Source organism: Pipra filicauda, unplaced genomic scaffold (assembly GCF_003945595.2).
Source record: "Pipra filicauda isolate LSUMZ 115617 unplaced genomic scaffold, ASM394559v2 scaffold137_size4652046_pilon, whole genome shotgun sequence".
Taxonomy (NCBI): Eukaryota; Metazoa; Chordata; class Aves; order Passeriformes; family Pipridae; genus Pipra; species Pipra filicauda.
The window spans coordinates 4,111,886-4,130,702 of record NW_024103851.1 but is presented as its reverse complement, the minus strand read 5'-3'; the positions used below and the strand labels follow the sequence as shown (position 1 = coordinate 4,130,702).

Below are 18,817 nucleotides of genomic sequence, written 5' to 3'. Positions count from 1 at the left end.
AAACAGCCAGTATTTGATTGAATAGACCAGAAGACCATACTAACATGACAGTAACTCAATTTAATATTGGCCTCTGTGGTATGTGTGTTACGATTTCTAATGATTAGTTACACAGTCATTGGTAGAATACACTCCAACTTGATCTTGGCTTTATTTAGTTGCTTTCTTTACTCTGTAAACAGAGTACATATTCAAAGTGCAAGGGTATTTCTTCTTTAGCTGCTACCTGACAGTAAATTCTCTGTCTTTTTGTGTTCACTACCATTGTTCTGGTATGAGATTGAATGAGTTGCAGCTTCATCTTCTATGTTGATCTGCCTCTGTCATCAATTAGAGAAGGACTAGGAAGGAGATGGAAAAAATACGCCCCTTTATTACTAAAAGAAAATAAAAGTGGCTGTCTGGAGTGGATAGGGGAGAGAGTTTGAAGACAAAGAAGGACATTTCTTTTAATGAGTTTATTATTTAGATGACCTTTAAATAAGGGTGTAGTCTTGGAAATGGAATCAAGATGTTTATTACCAGCAGATCAGGAATTGTTCTGAGTATTAGGAGGAGGATAACCTGGGTAGTTGAAAAGAAAGGGGAATGATTTAAGCAAGTGTACCCCAAGAGCTCACCTATCCCTCTAAACTCATAGAACTTTTTAGAAGTCATTCTATAAGTTGGTCAAATTTGGATAGAACCTTTTAACACATTATGTGTTATTTGTTAAGATAAATAGCAAGTAAAACGTTTTACCTTGATGGAAGAGATTTCAATTTTACGTAATGGAAAATTTTAAGTTAGGAAGATAACTGGTTGTTATGTGCTGTTGAACCTCTGGAAATCTAGTAAACCTTAACAAGTATGGCATTTTGGGTTATGCTAATGGAACGCTAGCTAAGGTTTCATACTGCTTGGTTTGATTACTTCAGAAACTTTGTTCTCTAGTCCTTTCATGAGCCTTTTGCCCTTCGCTGGACATGCTCCAGCACCTCAATGTCCTTTTTAGAGCGAGGGGCCCAGAACTGAACTCAGTACTCAATCTGCGGCCTCACCAGTGCCAAGTACAGGGGGATGATAACTTCCCTAGTCCTGCTGGCTACACTATCTTCATACAGGCCAGGATGCCATTGGAATACCTGGTCACACTACTAGTTCACATTGAGCCGGCTGTTAACCACCCTCAAGTCCCTTTCTGATGAGCAGCTCTCAAGCCACTCTTCCCCAAGCCTGTATCATTGCATGGGATTGCTGCAACCCAAGTGCAGGACCCAACACTTTGCCTTATTGAACCTCAGTCCTTAGCCCACTGTTGAGTCTGTCCAGGTCTCTCTGTAGAACTTTCCTACACCCGAACAGATCAACAGTCCCATCCAACTTAGTTTTGTCTGCAGATTTACTGAGATTGCACTCAACTCCCATGTCCAGATCATCAATAAAGATATTAAACAAGATTGGCCCCAGTACTGAGCCCTGGGGAAGACCACTAATAACCGGCCACCAACTGTATTTAGCTCCATTCACCACCACTCTCCAGGCCCAGCCAATCCAGCCAGTTTTTTACCCATTGAAGAGTCCACCCATCCAAACCACGAGTAGCCAGTTTTGCTTGGAAGATGCTGTGGGAGACGGCATCAAATGCTGTAGTGAAATTTAGAAAGACTACATCCACAGCCTTTCCCTCATCTACTAAGCAGGTCACTTTGTTGTAGAAGGAGATCAGGTTGGTCAAATGGGACTTGCCTTTTGTAAATCCACGTTGGCTGGGCTTGATCGCCTGGTTGTCCTGCATGTGCCATGTATTGGCTCTTAGGATGAGCTCTTCCATGACTTTGCCCGGAACCAAGGTTAGGCTGACAGGCCTGTAGTTCCCCAGATCACCCTTCTGACCCTTCCTGTAGATGGATGTTACATTTACTAATTTCCAGTCAGCTGGAACTTCTCCAGTTAACCAGGACTGCTGGTACCTGATTGAAAGTGGTTTGGCAAGTTCTTTCACCAGTTCCCTCATTTCTCTGGGATGGATCCCATCAGGGCCTATAGACTTGTGCGTGTCTAGTCAAAGTTCAGTTATTTGTAAAAATGCTTTGCCTTACTTGGAATGAATATTTGTAGTATTATATTTCTCTGATAAACATATGTGAAGTTATTTTCATTCAAGCTTACTCTGTAATAAAACATTTTGGTTTTTTGTGGTACTACAATTTTTTTTTGATTAATTAAAGAGTAACTTCCTTCTTCAGGGTATCACTTACAAATTTGTTGCCACTGTTCAAAAAGCATTATCATGCAGAAGTGCCATGTCTTCCACTCCAGACTCATTGGTAATACTCAAGTCAAATAGAACTTCGGACCACATTTCTCTGACTTGCATTCTGTTTAACAGCTCAGTAGATGAACCACATCTGCATTGCAAACAGCATTAAAATGCTCAAAAAGTCATTATGGGCATTCATTAACGCTGCAGAGGCACAGAAATACATTCTTGCACATTGCAAAGCATACTATTTAAAACATTTTGTTCCATTGCATGGATTTGTTTCTTCCGTCATCCCTGTAGTGCATTAGCACCAAAGTACTTAATGGGCAGTGACCGGAGATCTTTCAGTGCTAGAAATAATGCTATTGTTCTGCTGAGAAAATTACTGTAATGAACGGGAGATTTGGCTGTGATAATAAGGGTGGAATATTTGAACATTTCTCACACAACCAAATAGACATAGCTTGTTTCTGTACGTGCCTCCTTACGTACCAAATTAAAAATCTAGCAATCTACCTCTTTATACTGCTGCAGCACAAACTGTTGAAATTACTATTATATTTTATGTTTATATCTGTTCTAAGATCAAAATTACATTGTCAGGAGTAGATAAACTACTTAAGATTCTTTTTTCTGTGAAAGTGTTCACGCTCATAAATGTGGAGACAAAAAAGAAGTGTTGTAAATAGTTAGGTGTATGCATATTTTCCTTGTAAATGGCCCTGTTCCTAATGATAAGATCAAAAGTGAAAAGTATCTCAATACAGCTTCTTTTGGAGGTTGACAGATTTCCACTTCTGATTAAAGAAAATAATCCTTCACAAAATGTATGTAGCATCCAATTTGGAGCCTCTGGATACTACCCTTTGCAAACAAGAAGAAAAATTGCTATATTTATTCTGATGCTTGTCTTCACAGGTAATTAAGCTTTATGTGGGCAAAATCTGTCTGCATTGCATTTTTATGCTTTCCTGTTTCCATTCTCAGCTGTCAAATATGGCTACATTTTTTAGAATAGAAAAGAATCATTTAGGTTGGAAAAGAGATTTAAGATCAAGTCCAGCTGTTAAACCCAGCACTGCCAAGTCCACTGCTAAACCATGCCCCTAAGTGCCACATCTTTTAAATACTTCCAGATATGGTGACTTCCCTGGGCAGCCTATTTCAATGCCCAAGAGCCCTTTCAGTGAAGAAATTTTTCATGTTATCTAATCTAAACCTCCTTGGTTTAGAGGCCATTTCCTCTTGTGCTATCACTTGTTGCCTGGGAGAAGAGACTGACCCCCACCTGGTTATAGCCTCTTCTCAGGTAGAGAGTGATAAGGTCCCACTCAAGCCTGCTTTTTCTCCAGGCTGAAAAAAAAAAACCCAGCTCCCTTGGTTACTCCTTATAAGACTTCATAAGCTTATAAGACCCGTCATCAGCTCCATTGCTCTTATCTGGACATGCTTCAGTGATCTGGAGAGAGGACAGGGAAATCTCTGTGTCATAAGTCCTGTCTGCTGTGGGGACTGTTTCTCTCTCTCTCTCTCTCTCTCTCAGTTCCTCATACTCCTCAATTTACTCACCTCCTCTTGGAGCTCTGTTACTAAGCGAAGGAGTTTCTCTACCTGGGTGCACCTCCCACAACTCAAATTGGTCTATGCTTTGTAAGTCTGCTTGCAGTTCTTTACATGAATAGAAGCCACTCTGAGAAGTTGATCTGTGCTATTTTCTAAACAGTCAATGAAATACAACCAGATATCATTGCATAGAATTAAAACCCTGTTAAGTTGTAATATGTATTATATGCATAGGTTCTCATTGGTAAAGGTTATAATTAAGAAATAATATAAGAAAATGTGTTATGGTTTTAAAAAACTGTATAAAATGTAGCAGAATAAACTTTTTGTAAGTTGCATTTTGCATAGACTTTGTAAAGCTGAGCATAATATTTCAGTGGATAAATATTCTTTTTTCAGAGACTTAAAAACTTAAGGAAATAACTGTAGAAGTTTATGGTCAAGGTTGTCTGATATGTCTATTACCAGCATCTGATTTCAGTTATTAGAACTCTGCCAAAGTTTTAACTGTTTTGGCTGAATTTTCCATGTCATAGAATTGCCAGAAAGGGATTTGTTTTCAAAGTTACTTTTAAGATGATTCATCTGTTTCCAGGATCATGTTATGGGAAAATACATTGATAGGCTTTTTTCTTTTCTTTTTTTTTTTTTTTTCTCCTCCTGGGAAACTCAGTGCCTTAATTTTTGGATTTTGCACTAACTTTGGAGTTCTTGGTATTTTTAACCTGAAGATTATCTTTAATAGATTTTTTTTTAAGTGATGAATTCCTTAGAGATGTTCCTGTTTTATTATGAAGCTGACATAGGATTTTTTCAGTGATTAAAGTATTATCTTTCTTTACACTTTCAGAAAAAACTGATTAGTATTTTATTTTAATCAAGAAAATGAAATTTATTCTTCCTTTTAACATGTTTTTCTTCAACTGGAGTTAATTTAAAAGAAATGGTTTTTTGTTTCCTTTTTCTCTTTAATGCCAGTGCTGTCTAGTAGATTCTATGGTCAGGATTTTGTTTCTTATCCTTCACCTAAGATTCATCTGAATGTGTGTAAGTTTATTGGTTTTGTTTCTTTCTTTGTTTGTTTTAATTGGAGACTGAGGAGAGCTAGGATAGATTTAACACTTACCACTTACTTTCTCTTGAAACTCTGTGCTGAATTGTATATATTTTTGAAATTTCAAGTCCTAGATCTGTTGGTTGCATCAATCTTCGCTATTGTTAATACTAATTGAATCTTAATCAGGAGATGATCTCCATGCTGTGGGAAGCACAGAAGCATTCATTCTGGTCTTTTATAAGCTCTAAATAGCTCATTAAAAAATAATTTGAGGATCAGTTCTTTTTTGTTGCTGCATTTCACTGAACATAACAGTTCTGTGTGATACAAATGCATCGTGTTTTTGAAGATGCCTCGGTTTCTATATTTCTGTAGTCTAAACTGTTTTTTTTAGAAAGCAAAAGGTGTTATCAGCCATCATTTTCACGCTAAAAAAGTATCTACATAACTATGTAATTTAAAGTCTGTTTTGCTCTTTTTATCTATCTTCCCCTCTGATAATCCATGTTCGATATAGGGTTTTCAAATGAATTACCTTTGTTTTTCTCATTGATTTTTTTTTCTATTTTATTGTTTTTGGTTCATTAAGCACTGCCTAGCACATTGTTTGTGTGACTATGTGATTCGCTGTGTATTGTTTGGTCAGGTGGCTAACTTGAATCATCCAGTCCCACATCCTGCATGTGATTACTGACAGAGTTGGATACCTGCCTAAGTGTCTGGTTGGAAGGCACCAAAACAGGACACAATATGAGACCTGTTTTAAAATTGTAGGTATTTGTCATTAAAGATTTGATTTTATCTTTACAAGATTGTACTTGTGACTGGGATTATGCCATTTACTAATACTTCAGTGCCAGGAGTTTTCTTTTGTGAAGGGTGAATTCATGATAATTTCCTGGAGGTTTGCATTAAAAGAAATCAGCATCACTGGGAAGAAAACACTTTTTACTCAGAGCACATAATGTTCATAACGTGACCACAGACATTTTCTAAAAGACTCTTTAATAGTAAGCCTTGACCTACTTGATAGTAGTTTTACATTTTTTAGTTACCTTTTGCAGTCATCAATGGAATTTACAAATCACTGGTTGAAAGCAGCTATGGTACTACTGGCTGTTAAAGGGGAGAAAATAACCTGTGTGGAGAGGGATTGTGGAATTATGGAACAACAGTTGTGAATTTGAAAGTCCAGACCTACTGCCTTGCCCAGATATAGGGACACCACTGATGAGGCAGTAAAATCTTGCTTGATGGTGGGCAGTGGCTTTGCTGTACATTCACAGGTGGGAATGTATGCTTTGCCTATAGGTTTATGTCACTCTTGAACTGACTTTTAGATCCTGTAGATCTCTCAGCTCCAGGCTAGATGGGAGGCCCTTACGTGCCCAAACATAGGGTGATATGTGTTGACAGCTCTTGAGAATGCTGTGGTTTCCTGCTGGACCCCTCTGTGATGGGCTGCCTTGAATTGTGGCAGCTGTCTTGCCTCTGCACAAGACTGTGGTTCCTGCTACCCAGTTCATTCTTGCAGGAGTTTGAAACACAATTCCTTGCCTAAAAACTGGTAGAACAGCACCATTCATTGTGGTGCAGTGCCACATCCTGAAACTGATGGGTCAAATGCTTAGAAATGGCACAATTAACTGGAAGAGTGGAGGTTTCTTCTAAATGGAGTGAGGTTTTCTTGGTAGAGATAGAGGTTTTAGGTTTTAATGTTTGTGGGTTTTTTGTTTTTGTTTTTGTTTTTTTTTTTTTGGTTTGGTTTGGGTTTTGTTTGTTTGGGTTTTTTGTTTTTTGGTTTTTTTTAATGAATAAATGACTCAAGAAGCAAGAGCCGGGAATCATCCTGTGCATGTATCCATGGAGGTAGCTTCAATAAGGGCAACGAGGGATAACTGCAAAAGAAAAATTAATGAAACTTGAATTTTGATTTATTAGTGTCAAACTATTTATTGCAACATGGAAAGGGGAAAATATTTAAAATCAGTCATTAGGTAAATACTAGTATGGGATCAGTGATTTTAAGAGACCTTTTTAGTGTGTGCCAGATGTGAATTGTGGTCTTGTGTTCACATTTTTCTCATGTAAAGACTTTTTTTTTCCATGTCACTAGAAGTATGGAAAAGGTGTAAATGGAAGATTATTGGCCTTTGCACAACAGAAGGCAATGGAATTTTCTAGAATGATTTTTTTCTATGAAGTTAAAAATTAATATTTGTGTTACTATTCTGTAGAATAGCATAAAATAAGTTATCTTATTTTGGTTGTAAAATGCCTGTTTTAAAGTTCCTAAGAGTCAGTCTACATGCTTACTTTAAGAAAAAATAAACAAGAATGAGAAAAAAGTGAATTAACTTGGCTTAGAGTCAAAGCCTTGTTAAGATAAGTGGCAGGATGGAGACAAAAAATTGGAGGGAGAAGAAAGTAAAGAATATAATTAAAAAGTTATTTTCTCTTCTTTCCAGTTACCTGCCTTCTTTTGTTATTCATATACACTTGTCGAAATTGCATGCAAATGATTGATTGACTCAGCAAACTCATTGTAATAAATTATGTTTGATGTGCTATCTTGAAAAAAATCTTTTGAAATTCTGTCTCTTTTCTTTGTCTACTGACCTTGTGGCTTTTAATATCTTGTTTCCCATCTGTCTGATTCCATCATAAGCTGAGCATAACTTTTCAGACCTTAATGCAGCTCTCTTTTTGTTCTGGTTTAAGTAAGTCTGTAACACAAATATGTGATTTGGCCATCAACAGTAATATTAGAAAGGAATGTTGAAATATGTGTTCCCTTTATTGATGTGAAATAAAGAAACACTTATCTGTAGATATTTGATAATACATATTTACAGTGCATAGGTCTGTCCCTGCAAGCAAATGAATACAGAGATGTCTGTATCGTTGTATTACATCTGCTTTAATGTTACAAGTTCAAAGGTTACTTTTAAGGATTAATTCTTAATTAAAGGAGAAAAGAAATGGGTCTATAGAGTTTCAGGAAAGCAATTTTAAATATAGATTTAAAAATACTTAGCTGAATATGTCATACAGATGTACCTAAACTGCAATTTGAGAGATTGATTGTTTTATAGATATTTCTGCTGCAAGAACTGTCTGTAGCAGTGAGGTCCTGAGTCTTGAATTACAGGGGAATTTGAAGAAGTAGACTTACATTGTTAAAAACCTTTTTTTTTTCTAAGGATATTATGTCAGTAGAAATGTTCGGTTGGGATGTCTTTTTTGTACTTATAGGTCAGCAGTTTGCTTAACAACTGTAAGGTATAGGTAGATAAATTCTTTGTGTTCTTTATAAAGGACATAAATTGTTTGTGCTGAAAGGTTTTTCTGGATAGTGCCTTTTTAGTGGGACTAAATCTTCGGAGAGACCAAAGAGAATGAAGTGAGCCAGGAAGAGAGAGAAGGAAAAAGCATGGTAGTCCTAGGAATGTCTGTAACAGTTTAATGGGACAGTAGAAACAGAATCGTGTTTTAAGTTTGCTGAACTTGTCAGAAAGTTATTATAAATGGGCCAAAAAGCCTTAGAGTTCACTCAACTAAGTGTATTCCCACGTGAAACACAAAACACTGAAATGTTTACTTTGATGTGGTCTACATAAATTTATTTGTTTGGTGATAGTACTATGACTACTACTAATAATTATTTTTGGCTGGCTAATTTGACTATGAACAAGATACCCAACTCAGAGAAGAAAGTAAAAGGGAGTCAAAAGACTTAATGATTTATTGAAAAAACAATAATAAGTAAACCAGTGTCGTACGCTACATAGGCATATGCATTCAAGCAAGTGATCAGTACATTGACTGCAATGGAATTATTCTTCATACTAAGTAGCAAGTTGAACTGAGACCTTGATATAGTCTAAGCAACTGTTAGTCCCAAAATTGCTGTCTTCATAATCACAGTGTGTTTCATTCTATATTGCTGAGGAAATCTGTATTGCAAACCAGAGGGAAAAGTTCTTTCTACGTACGCCCAGATTCATTTCCTTAACTGCAGAGATTTTCTTGGGGACCAAAGGAGAGACTAGATATTGTTCAACATTTTAGCTGAATAAAGTGACAATGGGCTATAACAAGCTGCAGTGAAATTCAGCTACAAAGTGTTTTTCAACACTACTCAGTAATAAGGAATTTTATTTGTAGTTAGTATGTCTATATATATATAACTTTTGTCAGCGGTGAAGCTCTTTTTTGCTCTATATATTCCTAGGTTTTCTGATGTACAGAATCACTGCATCTATGATTTACAGTTAAATGTTTGCTTTAAATGTGAGAGTGACACATTCAAATTGCCTTGTTAGAATATATGGAGAAAGAAGAAGAAAATGAAATGGCATTCTTTTTTTCTAGAAATTCTGATATAATTCACTTACTGGAATATGAATAGTGGACTCTGAATTAATTACTACATGATTTGTTTTAGATTAGACTGACTAGTAGGCACAAAATAGTGTAAATACTTTGATCATCATAGCAAATTTCTTCCATCTAGAGGAAAAATATGGAGAAAATAATATTTTTGGGAAAAAATGGTCACATGGCCTACTGTTTAGACAAGCACTTGCATTTACTGGTTAACAGTATAAAGCTACTAGTTAACAGAATAAAATAAGTATATTGTGTCTGGTGAATTAGTGATAATGATGCATGGTAACTAATGCTTTATTGTGTTACTTGGCTTCAGATATAGTTGTGCACTGTATTCTCTCAAAGAATTAAGAATAAAGAATCTGGCATTGATTATAACAGAACCACTGATTTTCGTGCATTACTGCATTACATAAATGTTCACTTCTTTTTCCTAAAATATAATCACGCTTACAAGATATATATTAAACCCCTCAAATTCTGATTACTGAATTAGCATGCCATATTTTCCCTAAAGTTAATATTTTTCTAGTTTTGCTGTCTGACTAATAACTTGATAAACCTCTCCTTATCTTCTAATGACAGATGACTTATTAAGGGCTACCACTTAATTATATTGCAGAACATGTGGGGAGCTGAAGAATTCAGAAGTATTTTCCATAGCTTGGACATGTAAAATGAGAAGCATAGGAGAAACCAAAAAGATAATCTTGTAACTGAGAAAAAGCCTTTGTGATTTAAGCATGAGATTGAGGTTCAGGAAATGGTGAGTTCTGTCCCACAAATCTGTCGTGCTTTGCACTAGACTATGGACAAGACACTGATTTTTATTTTGCTGCAGTTGACCATTCTGCCAAATATTTAGGGTGATACTGTCTTATCTCATAGGGTAGTTTAATACTATATGTGTCTAGCATTACTAGTGTTACAGGGAATGTACTAATTTTTGAGTTTATTGAGTTGTACTGAAACAAGCACTTCCATGATATAGTCGTAGCCTGAATTTTTCAATATTAAAAAGTGTACATAATATATAATATTTAAAGGATACTTTTGTGACATAAATATTTTAACTTATGTATCTAAAGCACATAGAAATAGACAGTAATCTCAGAGAAGTTTTCAATGAAGTTTCAGCTTTCCTGAATACTATACTTTTTCTCCATTTCCAGGTTGCATGTCTCACTCATGTAGCAGCTAATTACCTTAATTGCAAAATTGAACCGAAACGCTGGGGTACTGCTCATGGGAGTATTGTTCCATATCAGGTAAGCAGAAAGCATTAGGTTTTTTTTTCTCTTGAAATTCATTATTTTGTGTATTATGAGATTAAGAATTGACTTTTCCCATAACTTGCTGTAGTCTGTAATGTATCTGTGTCTAGGTACGACAAGGTTCTGTTGTTCATTGTCATTTCTGCATTTTCTATGTTTCTTCATCTGCAGTAGATTAGTAACAGAACACTGAAATAGATCAAAGGTGTTTGCTGAAACTGGATGACTTTAAAGCTAGTGTGATGGCTTGATTGGTTTTCACCTGACACAGAAACCTTTTTTTTAAGGTCTGCCTGACTTCCATGCCAGTTATAAACTGAAATCTTTTCCCTCTGAATTTTGTGAGACTACACGGTTTTATCTTGTGAGTCTTAAAGAGCAGTCTGAATGACCAAGATAATCTGTCACTTCTACATATTTGTCATTTTCTATTGATTTTGCTACAAATCACTACCTCAGTGAGACAACAGGTTGACAAAAGGAATTAACCAGACCTCAGATCTCTCCTCAGCAGAATTCATACTCTGCTACATCTAATGAAGGGTTGAAATTCCTTAAAATAACATGACCTTTATCATATAAACAAGCACAGGAAAAAAAAAACCTAACTTCAAATTTTATGCTACTTTTGGGCAGTACAGGAAACTCTTCCAATAAACAAAAACTTTGTTCTTTTCTAGCTGTTTGTTTTGTGTTCATGATGGAGATCATGCTAATTTTGAAAAATCTATTTTTTATTTAATATTTTTTTTGTCATGTTTGCAACTAGGTAGGCAGAGCCTGTATTTCTCAGTTTCTGGCCAGAGACCTTTAAGTCCCCAGAGGGGAAGTTTCCAGCATTTGTCTGGGAGAACTGCACTGCTGAGTTTCTTTACCATCTTCTTTCTTTTTAGAGAAAGTGAGGGAAATTCAATGTGTTGTCCTCCCGGTGGTGAAGGTGGTGGTGATCATAACTGAAATATTTCCTGCTTGTAGCCATATATACTCTGAAGCAAAAATTTTCTGTCATTGTGCAGAACACTATCACTAGTTAGTGTCACAGCCAGCCCTCCTCAGGTTTAACACCAAAATGAGTTATTTTTGTAAGAACTACTTGATCTAGGAGACTGTTTCTAGTGCTTACCACTGCATAATCAACTGTCTTGTTAAGAATTATCTGCAACAGATTGCAAATGTTCTCAGAGCAATGGGGAGATGGTGTGGCTCTTCCTGAAAGAATGAGTTTGGTCCTGCAGTATTCTTGTCTCAAGTGTAGTGGAGCACAGAAGTGACTGTGCTCCCCTCTGGGTGTTATGGTGTGGCAGCATGGCTGTGTTTTCTAGAGCCAGCTCTGCATGACCCAATGTAACCAAGAAACAAGCAGTTGCATTCTGCTGTGTTTCTGCGATGCGACCTTTTGGTGCAAACCTTTTTGAACTTTGGTATGTTGAAAGTATAAAACAGATCTGAAGTGTCCAAAGTTTGCATAAGCAAACCCAAAAACCTGACTAAACAAAACATTTTGTCTTCACCATACTGCATTTGGCTGAATAACTGAAACTTGCATTCTTTTATGTCCTTTTGGCCTTTGTTTCTCCACAGTCATTACATTCATTGAGTATCCTTTCTTTTTTTCATAGAAAGTTCTCGAGGTATAAAAAATTTGAGGAGATTGATTTAGATGTCTATTGATTTAATCTAGATTAGTCATTATGTAAATAACGATTTTTTTTAAAAAAATACCCTGTCTAAACTATGGTTCCTGTTTTTCTGTATGCTGTTTCTGTAGTAGGTCTTAGAAATATTACCTCAATATTATAAACCATTTTAATCTGAATTTTTTTGTTCATAAACCAGTAATTAGGGTGGATTTACTATGGGTGGAGTTGTGTGTGTGTGTGTGTGTGTGTGTTTATGGCTTGTCTGTTAACATTCCATCAATTAGCATGGTTGTAATTCTAACTGTAACCATAAGAATATTATGGTTTCTAGTGGTGGTTTTTTCCCTTTACTAACATAAGCTATACTTAGATTCCAAAGCTCTTCATAAACTTGAGTTAATCTTCACTGTTGCTATTGTACTACTTTTATAGTTTCTGCTGTAGCTCATTTGTAATAAAGTTTAGAACAAAACTCTGAAACCTGACTTTCATTCCTCATCCTAGTTATCGAATATAGTCTTTTGCTTACTAAACACTGTGACTATCACAATGCTAATTTTTACAATTTTTTTGTTTCAAGATATTTTATGCAAGTGAATTACAATTTATTCAAATAATGAAAAACATTTTAGAACATTTTTTGTATATTTCTATATATTTCAGAACAAGTAGGTTGTAGCAAACTGCTACGGAGTTGTTGCCTTTTTTTTTTTCTTTTCCTAATGTCCTTAACTTTATTTTGTTTTCCTTTACTGTATTTTGAGTTTTTATACAAGTAATAAATTATGAAGTGATACAGAGCCTGCAATCCTTCTAAAAAGTGTCCAATTTTGTTAAATCGTGACATATCAGGTAAACATGAGGTCCTCTTATAGATATTAAAAAGGAAAAATCAAAATAACTGCACATCATTTTTCAGTGTGACAGATGTCTTATCAGAGTCACACTAGAGTTCTGACCAAAATAATAAAAAAATATTAAAAGCACCCTAAATATGTACATAAATAGTACTTTTTTTTTTACAATTGTTACAGTAATTATTCTAGTGCTCTACTGAACACATTTAGTAGTGTGTATTGAATGTAGCTTTTATTTCATTAAGCTTAACTTAAATAATTTTGTTCCAAATATCTTTGCAAATGTCTCTATTTTTCTGCTTAGAAGGTCAAATTTACCTTTGACTATATCTTTTATTTCACTGGATTTACCTATTGCTTCTTGACTGAAAAACTAGCAGCATAATTTGTTCCTGAATGTGTTCTCTAGATTGACTTTTAGTACTTTTCCTTGTATTTAAAAACATAAAAATTGAGCATCAATGGGCAGATGGATTTTCTTCTTCCTGTAACTAGTAAGATGCATAACAAAATCTGTTTCTGCTCTGGTCTGAGTTAAGTTTGGTGTGCAAGGACTTTCATACTCTTTTAAGGTTTTTCTCATTTGCTGATAATGTGCTGTCTTTGTGGCACGATCAGCTGAAATGCCTGAGTTTTCAGTTTTGCGTGTTCATCACCAGAACCCAAAGGAAAGGATTTGAACTGCTTTTGGGTGTACAATGTCTTCCAGGGTTCCAGTAAAGCTGTCTGCAAAAGTTTGCCATAGATTTTCTATGGAGGTGAACTTTGCAATGTGCCACAAAGATGAAGTACTCTAGATTCTTATCAATCAAAATCAGAAATAGTTTACTGAGTCCTGAAACCTTCATGAGAAATGATCTACTTGGAGATTATCTGCTGTTTAATCAGAGCAATGTAGTTTGAATAGGTCACTCTTATGATAGTGCGTGTGATCAGATCCCAGTTTGCTTGGTTTCAAGTGTTTAAACACAAACCTTGAGTTCTGGGGTGTATCTTAGATGTAATTAGTAAAATTTTTCAAAACCATTTTCTGCAGTGAGACACCTTGTTTAGCAACAGCTGCTCCATGATTATCTAGAGTTAAAAAAACATCCGGTTTATGTAATTGTGCTGAAAAGTAAAATTGTCTTACTGTCTTTCATTTGGGGTGATAAAGTCTTCCTTCATTCTAGTGGTTTCAGCAATGTAGCTTTCTTGTCTGTACCAAGCATCAGATCTAGACAATCCCATTTTCTGCTTTCAATTGGCTAACTTGGAACAGATATTCATTCTCTCCAGAAAGTTTGTCTAACCTGAATGTTTACAGGATGTTTCCAGTGGCAGCTTATCACCCTGCCATCAGACACCTGAGCAACTGGGTAGCACTTTCAGAGAAAGGTATAGGGCTGTTTTCTCTTGGACCATAATGATGGAAGTCTATTTAAAAGCTGAGAAACCAAGCTCATACAGATATCTAATGAAAATGATATTATTTGTGTTCCAGATTTGGTCCTAAGACTCACAAGGTTTTCTCAAGTATACTTTAGTATATTTTCATAATGTGCAAACAGCACAACGACTCTGAATGGAAGTTGAAAACATGAGACATTAAAGAAACTATTATTTTAACCACTTACCTTTTCTGTTGACTGACCTATGCGTTGTCATAATTCATCAGACCCAACACTAATGTTTTTTGTATTAGAGCATCACTTAGATTCTTTAAGCATCAACTTTCTTTTGTGCTAGGCATAAATTTTCTTTCATATGAGGAAACTGTCTTGGTTTCAAAGGCATTGAAATGTGTTATGAAAAACCAAAGCATAAGCTCACAAGGAAGTGAAAGGTATGAGGTATTAGGAAGATTAAGATAGTCAAAGATACAAATATCTCTGCATTATTTTTATCATGTGCATCTCGTACTTTTTGGTCATGGAATTTTATACTGTCCAGGAGTCTTACAAAGAAAATCCCACTTGTGTCACTTGTGCCTCATCACAGGAACAGAGAAATGCAATAAGTTATTAGTTACCTGATTCATCTGGCAGAGATTCTTTTCACACAAAGGCACAGTGTGCACCAAGTTTTCTAACTCAGCTCTGGAGAATCTCTCAGAACTTTTAATCTCCTTTTTTTTTTCTTCCAGTGGAGAGGACAGCAGAATAATGTCAATCATTTAGAAATTTCAAACTGCTTATTCCATGCAAGAAGGGTGATGTGTAGTCATTTTCTTGTCTGTCCTTCTGTGATTTTATTGGACACTTCAGCAGTTAATGAGTCTTGGAATCAAAAGCAACAAAGAATAGAATTTGGATTATTCGCAAAGTTTTATTTTGTGGATGAAACTCTCCTTAAATAAATCCAAAATAGAAGAAAATCTTTCTGCTCTGTACTAGCCCAGTGTAGGAGAAGATGGAACCTATGTGCAGGAAAGAAATAAAATACAGATTTTTTTTTGGGGGGGGGGCAAGTTTTAAATTAAGGCAATGCAAGATGACCCTTCTTACTCTGTAAATATTATCTACATAGTACTCACCTGGACTATTAAGACTGCCTCGGGGGCCCATTGTCCTGTACCTTTCTTCTGAGCAACATCAGTGGTATATCCCAGTTGACGTGAAAATTAAATGTATTCACAGATCAGCTGAATAGCAACTTTGTGTTCTCAACTGACAAAGTGTGCTCTCTAATGCTGCATGGATTCAGTTTCCAAAGAACAGTTTGGCCATCCTCAGGATAAATGTCTTTACTCATATGATGAATACCTAATACTTTAGTGGCCTTGAACTACTTACCTACAGGTTGTTTTTTTAACTAACTGCTTCCTTCATATCTTTATGTTACAAGGCACAAGAAAGAGTGAAGCCAGAAAAGCGTATGTTATCCTGGATTCTATAAAATAAGAAAACAATATCATCTGCAGGACTTTCTTTCTTTCTTTCTTTTGGACAAGTTTTTCTTTGTAGATTTCCTTACTAAATTTTTTTAGAAGTGTCCTACTGTGGTATGACTAGATTAGTTATGACTGCACAAAAGTTTTGGTCTTTTGATTACTACAGTCAGCACTCTGCTTGGTAAGAAGTGCTGGAGTATGGATTCTGTTCCCTTGCCATTTTAGTAATGGAAGAGTATAATGATAATCTGTGGCAATCTGTGTAGAAAGCTGCCTATTTATGAGTAATTAATTCTAGTTATTCAAACCTGACAACATTATGTTGATAATTTTGTGGTGATCATGCTTCAGTGAATTGTCAAGACTCTCCTGGACTGTCTGGAAACAGTAGGTTTGGAATTCAGTAGGTTTGCCTTGGGCAGTTTTAGATATGGGCTTAGTGTATGATGTGAGATGTACTTATAAATTCATTCATATAAATATAAATTCTCACAGAGACTGCACTTTAAAGAAGCTGACCTTGCATGCAGATAGAATAGACAGCTTTTACCTGTACACCGAAACTTTTCAGATGGAACTGAAATGCGTTTTTAATTGAAAACTTGATAATGTTTTTTTTCCTGAAGGAAATCCTTCTGCATCTTTTTATTTTGAGCAGTGCCTACAAGATGTTTTTTAATTCTTTAATTCTTAGGAAGAGTAGTGTAACAGAGCCCTGATCAATACAGTGCTCTTCAAATTGTAGCTGCTTGGAAAGTGATGAAAGTAGGACCTGGGATTGTAGAGAAGATATTGTCTGCAACAATATCACTGCTTCTTTCTAATCTTCTTAATAGATCCAGGGCAGAAGAATAAATTTTGCTTTTCCTTTTTTGGACATATATTTCATAGTCATACAGTGCAGCCAGTCTTAAACTGAAACGTATTTAAACAATCTGAAAGAATTCAGAAATCTGTTTGCAGCAGTATCACTCAATGACTCCTGATATAATCATCCTGAATAGGTGCTTGCTTTTACTGTGTGAAGCTTGTGACAGTTTTGTTTGGAAAAAGTCAATTGTTATGGGAGTGTGTGTCCACTAGATGTCATTCATGTAATCTAGTTTTTGTTGCAGCATTTATTTCTGAGGAGCTATGTAGGATGGTGGATACAAATTATCAGCATTATTAGCTGCTTTTGTATATGCAGTGCTTTTGACGTTAGGTATGTATGGCATGTTACAAAATAATATTACGATTGTCTCTGTGATGGGTTTGACGCACCACTTAGTCTAGAACTCCTGTCTTTACCTGGTTTTGCCTTCAATTACATTCATTGTTGCATGAATAGATGTGTTATATGAGAGCACCCAGGTAAGCTGTACGTAGTCTGTAACTGTTCTACAAGGAGAGATGTGAGTATGGAGGTAAGTCTATTATGCCCCAAAGGAAAACAAAAATACCACGTAGTTAATATAATTCTACATAAGATATGTTCTTTTCTAAGATCTTTATGCCTCAAAGGGCAATTCTTTAAAAAAGTGCATATCTATTTTCATAAATTCACACAAGTGGATCTATATACTTATATCTTAGCTATAAAACTGTGCTTACAGTACTTTATTAATATCTGAGGCGTTTCAAATAGTATCACTTGAATCTAGCTTAAATAAAATACCATGTATGCAGACAAGTCAAAAGTGCATCTGAGCATTCAGTCGAATGTGCTGGTATCTGTACCTGATCTGTACTGATGGGAATTAGCAAAGAGTTCTTTCACCCCCTGCTTCTCTCCACCCATCTTTGTAGTATGACATATGTTAGCAACTGCTAGACAGCTTCTGGGAAGCCATATCCATACTCTCATTGAAGAGCAACTACTGCAACGTTGGCCTGTGCTCTTTCCCACTTTCAACTTGGAGCAGCTATAGTGAAACTGGAAGCTGGAGATCACAGCTTCCTCCAACCTCCATATGGAATAAAGAATTTCTCTGCCCTGTGTAGTCAGCCAGAGGGCAGGATGGGGAAGTGATAATCCTCTTGGAATGAGCACTTGCATGAAAAATGATAAATGCTACATTGCGTGGGGATTAACACTTGCTTATGAACTTGGTTTTAATGGAGTGATGCTTCTCTTCCAGCAGCGTGAAGGTTCACTGTACTTGTAGACCTGATTAAGAACCTTTACCACTGTTCAGCCAAAAGGGAACCATCTGCCACCAGAAACATAAGGCTGTTCAAAACTGTTTCACTGTTTTGCATATTGCCCTTAAGAATGTAAACTACTTACTTTCACGTAGCATTTGCTTCCCTAAATGCTTTTTCCCCACATCTCATCACAACATTCTTCCTTCTTGCATCAAGAGAATTGCATTTCTGTTCACATCTGTTCGAAGTCTCTGTTTTATCTCCTTGAAACTCTGAAGCAGAACTGTCCAGAGCTAGTTTAATGAATGGAGTTGCTGTATAAATCACATCTCTTCTCATTTCTTTGATGGGAGAGTGAGGATGTTCACAGAGCAGGTCAATCTGTGAGTGAAGTTTTTGAAGCTTGTTTGGTATCTCTAGATATATTTGGTATTAAGCACTACATCATAAAGATTTAGAGTAGAACTGGATTGCTACTTTGCAGGATGACCCCTTCTTTTCACAGTGAGCTGATATGTCATGAAAATTTGATCATTAAGTTGATTTCCAAGCACTGATGTATGCTAATAAATTTGTCATGGGCTATATTGTTTACTTTAAAAATATTGCACTACTGCTACAGTGAGGTTAGCTCCACTGGAATCATGACTGTGGTACTCCAGTACACCACTGCTCCTCGGAATTTATTGGGACGGGTAGTGAGAGAGCTTCTGTTCTATTTTCAGAAGTGATTTATGCACTTAAGAAGTCTCAGTCCTGTTGTCTTCCTAAAATACTGTAGTTTTAAATG

At 35.9% G+C, this 18,817-nt stretch overlaps 1 protein-coding gene across 3 annotated transcripts in view; it reads left to right on the top strand.

Annotated features, from left to right (window-relative positions):
- The window catches only part of SUGCT (succinyl-CoA:glutarate-CoA transferase), a 316,900-nt gene that overhangs the window by 50,822 nt on the left and 247,261 nt on the right, over positions 1-18,817 (top strand). For 2 of the 3 annotated variants that reach the window (XM_027712011.2, XM_039378409.1), the window contains one exon: positions 10,430-10,525. The exons of the other annotated variant lie outside the window; for it this stretch is intronic. In XM_027712011.2, the coding sequence (XP_027567812.1) occupies positions 10,430-10,525 (96 nt within the window). The remainder of the gene's footprint in view (positions 1-10,429; positions 10,526-18,817) is intronic. 3 annotated transcript variants of the gene reach the window in all.